The 8,444-nt window shown below is 36.5% G+C and overlaps 1 protein-coding gene across 1 annotated transcript in view; it reads right to left on the reverse strand.

The window, feature by feature from the left end:
* Positions 1-7,611: 7,611 nt before the first annotated feature.
* ZPBP (zona pellucida binding protein) overlaps positions 7,612-8,444 on the reverse strand; it is a gene marked incomplete at its 5' end in the record, with an annotated part of 19,947 nt that continues 19,114 nt past the window's right edge. The window contains one exon of the mRNA XM_010087133.1: positions 7,612-7,703. Coding sequence (XP_010085435.1) covers positions 7,612-7,703 — 92 coding nt within the window. The remainder of the gene's footprint in view (positions 7,704-8,444) is intronic.

Raw genomic sequence — 8,444 nt, forward strand, 5'->3', positions numbered from 1 at the left:
GACATAAGAATACCTGTCTTAATAAATGTGTTATTTTCACAGTGAGTACACTAAAATACACTCTATAAAATATTCTATGTATTTCTATAATACCATTATAGTGCTTAAAAATAAATGTTTTATATAGACAATATAGATTAAAGTATTATATCATTGCCTGTCCTGCTGTGCACCATGGCTAAAACATTACATTTCTGTTCGACTTTCATCATATGAGGGTTTTCTTGGGAGTTTTTTAGTTTTGGTTTGGGTTGGTGTTTGGTTTTTTTTCTTATTTTCAGTTTAGTGGGCCATGAAAGAGCCAGCATATGACAGAACTTTGACATTGTCACTTCTGGAAAAATGTCATAGAATATGCTTTCAGAGAACATGTGCTCATTTATGAATACTGCTGTAGTGTAGAGGTGGGTCAGCTCCTTCTCTTCGTTCCACTGGGGCATATCTACTGGTCCACAGCCGAGATAACTTGGAGCAGTGGGTAATACAAAACTGGTCTCTCATGGCTGTTGTTATAAATGTTTAATCAGACAAAATTAACTCCTAATATTCAGCTCAGACATAACACATTACAGCAGGACAAATTTCTCTGTGACGTAAACAGTACCACATTACCCAGCTGGTGGAAGCAATGGTAAGTAACCACACAGCATCATTAATGTAATGTGTGAGGGATGTGGAGTAGTGCAGCTTGGAAGGGCTAGAGCAGCCAAACAAGCCTCCACTGACGTGGCTCCACGCTGCGAATCCATGGGCAGGAGAGCTGGTTGGTAGCTGCGTCATCCCCTAGACCCTGCTCTTGCGACCTTACTGGTGCTGGTTCAACTTTCTGGTAGCCTGTACATGTTCTGTGACACGGTGTGTTGAGCTCTTTGAATCCATGAAAGGATTTGTAGCACAGAAGCTGACCCTGATTACAGGTGAGGTGAATCACATCTCCCTGCTTCAGTCATCAACAGCCTTTGCTTTTTTAGTTCAGTTTATCACCAACTCCTACATTATGTCTGCTTTGAATACCTGTTAAGGCAGTGGCTTAAAAAAACACTTAAGCATGGGCTTACCTTTAAGCTTTTTCTGGAGGGCTAGACTTAAGGAATCAATATCTAAAACCAGAAGACTATTGCTTAAATTCCCACCTACCTTTGCTACTTACTCCTGTGGTGTAACCTGGTGACAGGGGTTGCATCCATACAAAGTATGATTTTCTGGTACTTGTGAAGACCATGGGACATTCGCCAGTGACTTCACTGGATCCCAGTTATCACCTCACATCTGTATTTTGAGCATGTGTTATTTTCGCCAGTGATGGAACAGGAGAGGAAGAGGAGTGACAGAATCGGAAATCAAGAAACTGTCTCTTTCACAGTCCGGTGGCAAAGTCATTAACTCTGTCCCAGCCGACACCAGGACAGTCATGCATGGTATTAATCTAGTCACAAGAAGAACGGGAGAGGGGAAGACAGATTACTGGATTTAAATAGCTTTAAATCACACAAAACTCAAGTAAACAATAACTTTCCTTGGAGTGGATATGCACATATGTAAACATTGTACTGGGATGGCTGTTCTCCAGTACCTGGAATTCCGAGCAGGGATACAGGAAATATTATACCTGAGTTGTCACTCAGTCTGCTAGTGGCAGTGGAGGGTGACATGGAGTACAGATATTTTGTTTTCCTGGAGGAAGGGAGGAAGTGTTTTGTATCTCATTTGTACCTAGACCATAAGTATACTTGTAGATACAAACATAAATACTTGCTTCTGCCATTTCATAGAAAGAGTACCTTAGTCATTGTTTACCTCTCATTAACATGGTGAGATGCTGCTTATTTGGGAGTGAAGGAAGTGTGATTTGGCTAAAAATTGTATTATTTTGAGTATACCCATCCTTTTCATCAGATTCAGTAGTCATATGGCAGAAAGCTAGCTGCTGAGTCAGTAGGACCCATGCCTCAAAGCTGTGTAGGCTTTTGCTTACCTAAATCGGGTATCTGCGCAGCTCTGAGAAAGTGCCACAAGTGCCAGTGGTCTTCCATGCATACCTCCTCGAGAGAGCGGGACTACCCACATAGGAAGAAGCTGTGTGACACGAGTAAGAGCAGAGAAGGTGGACTTGCAACTCACTGTGGGATTGCCTTTGCAAAACAGCTGGTTAGTGTCTCTTTAGGAGACACACATGTTTTCAGCGAAACTATATGAGGCTCAGAATTGTGTATCTTTGTATACCATGTTTGGCCATAATGTTAAGTTTGTTGAAATCTCACCTTGACTAGTTCCACTTTGCTTCTCCTTCGTTGAAGGCTCTCATTAAGCTCTATACAGCTTCCCACAGCTTGAGTTTCTGTTCTTTTGGGAAGTTCTGTCTTTACTGAAGTACAAGGTTAAAGGATATTTTAGTGTGCATTTCCAGTGTAGCTTTTATAAATACTTTCTGTTGCACATTTTTTCTAGAAGTTTTTCGCTGGTAACTCCATCCCAGCCAGAACCAGTAGACAGTAATACTGTCATCAACCCCAGCACAGAGGCTAACACACCACAAGACCCTGAGAGCCAAACTCCAACAAGTGACTGCACCGAGCAGCATGTGAGCAATGGAGCTGGGGAGCCAAGATTTGCATCCTGTTGCATAATGTCACTTCACACAGACAAAGGGTTAAAACAGAAACTTTTCCTCTCTTTATAGGAGGGGAAAATGAAAATTAAATTATTTAAAGTTAAAAATTAGGCAATATGGAATGCAGTTGGAGACCATTCACCTTTAAACCAATGTAATCGCTAAGCAAAAAACCAGAACTGCTGTGGTGGCCACGTGTACTTATCTAAACATTATGATTTGATCATGTAATATAACTGTTTTTATTTAACCTTAAAAAATAAGAGAAAAGCCATCTGCATCATTTCCAGTGAGCCAAACTCCAGAGGATGTTGGCTTCCCAACTGAAGCCTAGGTACTCAGCTGGTTTTTGCTTCAGTGCAAACAGTATTATGCATCCTGCATATGAGGAGTTCATCAGCTTTACAGGTGGGTTGCGTCTATAAAAGCTGTATTTCTGGACACACTGATAGCTCCTAAATAATTTTGTATTTGAAGGTCTGTTGCCTGGATAAGGAATATTCTTCTCAGATGTTATGTAGCTGCGTTTGCATGAATATGAGATTTCTGCTTTTACTTCCCTTGCTTCTGCTTATTTCCCAGTTGAAATCAAGACAAAATAATTCTTGGATTGACCTCATCCATTTTTGTAGGAGTGCACTATCCATGAATTTGTTTTCAAACCTGTGTTAAGTAGGTGTCTGAAGAGATGATATTCTAGATGGTTTCAGGTACTTACAAAATTGCACAGTTAGTGTGCAATAGGATTCTTTGTACTACTCATTTAAACAACAAAAGTGGAAGTGCTGGTATTCATTTAAATACTTACATGAGATTTAAAATGGAAAAGGGGAGAAAGAGGAAAGATACGAGACAGAGGAGCTGAGTGTTATGATAGGAATATTCAAAATAACAAAAACATAGCTACAGTGTCATAAGTGTATTTCATAGGGAGATTTTCAAATAATATGAGAAATGTATTTAGTCACAAATTGAAATACAGGAAAATTTAGTTGGAGAGGAAGAAAAAATCATATGGTAAAGGTGATTGAATACTGGAAGATGTTGCCCGGAGATGTCATGGAGTCTTTGTCTTTGAGGACGGTCAAAACCCAACTGGAGACAGTCCTGAGCAGCCTGCTGTAGCTGAACCTGCATTCAGCAAGGTATTGGACTAGATGATCTCCAGAGGTGTAAAACTGAAAGCCAGGTTTAAATGACATTGAATTCAAGTCCTTAATACAAATAAGAAATAAAAAGATATGATGAAATTTTCCCTCACTTTGGGAAGCAATCTCTTCTGTTCTCATACTGTGTAACATTAACCATACTGTCGTGATTGTAAAGTATTTGATCTAAACTATGATAGCTCCATAATATGTAGGAGGTTTTGAAAGGCACATATTATTTAAGAACCTAATGCAATCCAACTAAATGCTCCATTTATTCCCCTTCTCAGGCAATGAATTTTCTTCATAGCTTGTGTTACCATGGGTTTTCTGTCTGAAAAAATACACCTGCCTTAAAAAAAAGAAACAAAACACAAACTGGGGAGACAGCATTGAAATGAATATCAGAGACTATTTTTCTGGCTATCCACAAATTCAAACTGTTCATCACTTTTTGATAAAAGCGAGTACTACTTCAGAAAGTTTGTGAGTTGGTCAGTTTTGAGAAGACAGACACTTCTTCCCAGTCCTCTTTCCTCTTAAAAAATGCTTACGCTCAACCACACTGAATATGTAAATTTTCAGTCTTTTTAAATGTCACATTAAACAAGTCCCATAGCAGAGAAAAAATAAACACAACCTAGTATGTCTTTCCAGTTGCTCATATTACCTTATTCATTTTATATGCTTTTAGAACAAATACAGGAACACTCCAAACTTGGATGTCAGTTACAGAGAAGTCAAAAGTTTCTGTTGTTTACCTCTTAAGGCTATATGGAAATACTGATATGGAATATTAATTAATCAGTAGTAGGAAAACACTGACATAATTAGCAGTGCAAAATCTGATGTTTAAAAATAATCCCCTCTCAACTCACCAGAAATACTTGTTACATTGTTCATGTTAGGTTCACTTGGGGCTATTAGCCAATAGTAAGTAATGCTATTTATGCAACAACAGTTTTCTGCTTTAAAAAAAGATCATTACTTTTAAGAAATACACAGCATAAATAAAACTATTGTTGAAAAGAATAGGCAGACTAGTAATGGAATAGCAAGTTAGTCTTGTTGAATATGAGTAATCTATCCATTGTAAATGTGAGTTTGCCACTTACATTCGTCAGTCACCTTGTCAATTTCCCGGAACTCTAGAAGTTAGCCTGCTACTTGTTTATTTGGCGAAAAGGGAAAAATATCACACGTAACACTAAGCACTCCAGTTTCAGCAGGATATAGAGCGCTGCTGCAGCTTTTGCAAGAACTTCAGGACCATCTGCAAAAGTGGAGTGTGCTGAGTGTTTCTGGATGCACAGATTTTTACCTTGTGGTGAAGAGGTGAATTTATGAAAAATGGTGAAAATGGGAATGCAAATGTTAGTACATATGCAATGTGGAAAAATAGCAAACACACAGCAGATGTAACATGAGGAAATTAAAGCAAGTTAACATGTAATTATTTTTGTGAATAGATAAACTCTTTGCTATAGTTTTATACACAAATTTCTTTCTTCTGGCTCCAACCATACAAGAGACTAAACCTACAATATTTAAGCGATATATATTTGATTTTATATACAGCATGTATGCATTCACAAATGAAAATTATTTTCCTGGTTATGCCAGAATAAAACATAGTATCATTGAATCATGAGTAATTTAGAAGCCCACTACTGTTAACTGAGATCAGGATTTCTTCGACAGAATGCACCTATAGTAAAGAGTCTGTACTTGACTGCAATCAGTGAATGAGAGAGAACATTCAGAAATACTTGTGCAAAGAAAAACCTTTATAACCACTTACTTTACTTTTTCTGGTAAGTCTTAAAGGGTGTGAAAACTTTGTGTTTTAAATTGAGTTCTACCTATCAAATTGAGTTCTACCTATCAAGAGGACCAAAAAACATAATTTCTGTACTCCGCTAAAATCCATAAATGTCTGCATGGAGAAGAAAGTCAGTGCTAGTCTGTGTAATGCCCCAGTGAAAACTACATCAGCTTTATTTTTCTCCCTCAAAGTATAGATAAAATTCTATAAATGTGTTTAATTGATGGTCTGCCAGCCAGACCTTTCTGTTTCTGATGTGCAACAGAAAAGTACATATATAAAAATGCCAAAATGCTGCTTAATTTGTATTGCCTTAAAAAGCTGCATTCACTTCAGGAGCAATTCTTAAATTAATTTGCTGTCCATACTGTGGGAAGCTTCACATGCTTATATTGCCTGGTACGGTGGAGTTTTTAACAAAACCAAACTATATTTTTGCAAAGATAATACTGCATACTGTGTTCTCTCTTTAGCTATTAATAATTCAACTAATGCTAACTAACTCAGTGCTGTTGTGAGTGGGAAATTCTGGTGATAATACATGGACATGCAGTGCCTCAGCCTAATGTAACGACTCTTCCCATTTGTGATCTGTTCTTTCTAATTACCACATGAAAATAAGGAATAGGTAGCCTTTAGTCATTCTATGGATTACAGTTAAATAGAGTTTAATTTCTTAACTGCTAAACATTTTTTAACATGCTCTTTCCCAGCTATTCATTTGCAAAGGGCATTTGATAAAATCAGCTATTTTATATATTCTGCTAGTTATACTGTTTACAGTAATGTTTGATCAATAAACAGTGTCACTCTTTAGAACCCTAATAATGGTTGTTTTCTATTTCTTTCAAATGTATTTGGAGCTTCAGGCTCTGTCATGTAAACAGTGTATTAGTAGGATGCTTATAGTATAGTATCTTTAGATAATGCATCATATTTTAAAATTATTTTTTAGAAGTAGCACAGTATTCCTTTTTATTCCTTTTTTTCAGTTTGTCTTGTTTCAAGACATATATTTAAACCTGTGGTCCATATTTGTGCTTGAAAAAACAAACACCTGCAAACCCAATTTTCCAGTTAAAACAACAAGCTAAAACCAGCCTCATATCTAGCTCATTATTATACATGAGATAGATTGGAAAAAGAACTAAGTGGAAAAAGAGTATAAACTCTGTAATATTTATTTAAAACTTCTCAGTTTGCATGTGGTATACTCTGCAGATAGAAAACATGGGATTTTAAGCAGGATTCTGTTAAAGAATACCAACTTAAATAAGGCTATTAATGAATAATGACAAAGAATGGATTCAACCAAACAGTAATTCTTGACAGTCTCACAAAAGTAAAGATGATGAGTGTCATAAAAAATACTATGGTATTTCGTGTTACTGTTTGTTTTCTTCAGGGAAGAGCAAAAGACTGTTATGCCCAACGTGGTATCTTTAAGGCTGGAACAGATGACTGACCAAAGTGGAATTTTACATTCTTTGAGACGAAGTTATCGACCGGTCAGTAGTGATATTATAATTCATTTTGAAAGATTATTTTTGGGATGCTTTTGCATTTGAGGTTACACTGCAACATTCATGACCTCTCGGTGCTGGATGTACAATGTGAGCTGTTCACTGTAATCCTCTTAACGAACAGCTGGAGGGACAGGTAGATAAAAACTACAATATAGAGAGACTCCAAACACCAGTCTGTAGGGAGAGGGGCTGAGGTCTATCAGCAAAGGACTAGGTATGCAAAATACCTCTATTTTTTAAATTTTCTTCTTGTGATTTAAACAGCTGGTTGTCACTACTGCTATTAATCTAGCATATATTATAAAGACCTTAAAAATTAAGTAGTCCTAAGTGGTATGACCTAAAATGTTTTACCAACACACTGATGAGTCTTTATTTCTTAAAAACAAGTGTATTTTATTGATGTAACCAAAACAAGCTTTACATCTTTTAAAGATATATTTAAATATTACCACTTAAAAATATGTAAGAGCTGTTGCAAGAGTGCAAATCCCTCAGCTGTTAGCACTTTGTTGCTCCATATATCAAACTCCTGTCGCACCGAAGACAGTGAATTCCATTACTAGGATTGTATGATCCTGGGCTGCATACAACTGTGGACCAAAAAAAAAAAACCAAAAAAAAAAAAAACCAACCAAATTTAAAAAAAAATCACATTTGAAGTGTTTAGAATACATCTTCATCTGTTTGAAAAAAAGATCAGATTTTTTTCCAGCATTCTGCTAGTTGATGATGAAAAAAATTGTATATATTTTATACATCATCTATTTATTACACTGTATTTTTCTCATGATCACTTTTCACTCCATCTACTTACAGGGGATATGTCCATCAATTACATTTTAATGTGGCCTATATCCAATAATGTTTTAAATAAACTGCTATAGCTGCTTGTGTTAGTGATACAAGACAAAATAAAGCTGAAATCTAAGCTCTGATAATTATTAAGAAGTAGTGCAAAAATAATACATCAAAGCAGTGATCAGTATATGATGCAGAACGTGTTCTGAATGAAACATTTTTTTCCTGGTGGATCATGTTATGCCATTGACGAAGACTGTACAGTCATCGGCAGAATGACTTCACCACAAAAGACTAGCTCAGTGTTATAGTCTTGGCAGAAAAAAAAAGCAGAATTTGAGCTATTTGTTTATGACTATCTTGAGTCATACTTCAGTTTGGCAATTGTAGACTTTCTTTAGGAGAGATCTTTAACTACAGCATTAGTATTCAGTATGCAAAGGTAATTAAGATCTTCCTTCCTTCTGCAGGAAGTTATTGAGTTTTGCCTGGCTTAATAGTGACTTTTTAGTCACTACTGCACAAACCTTCAG

Source organism: Pterocles gutturalis, unplaced genomic scaffold (assembly GCF_000699245.1).
Source record: "Pterocles gutturalis isolate BGI_N339 unplaced genomic scaffold, ASM69924v1 scaffold46016, whole genome shotgun sequence".
NCBI lineage: Eukaryota > Metazoa > Chordata > Aves > Pterocliformes > Pteroclidae > Pterocles > Pterocles gutturalis.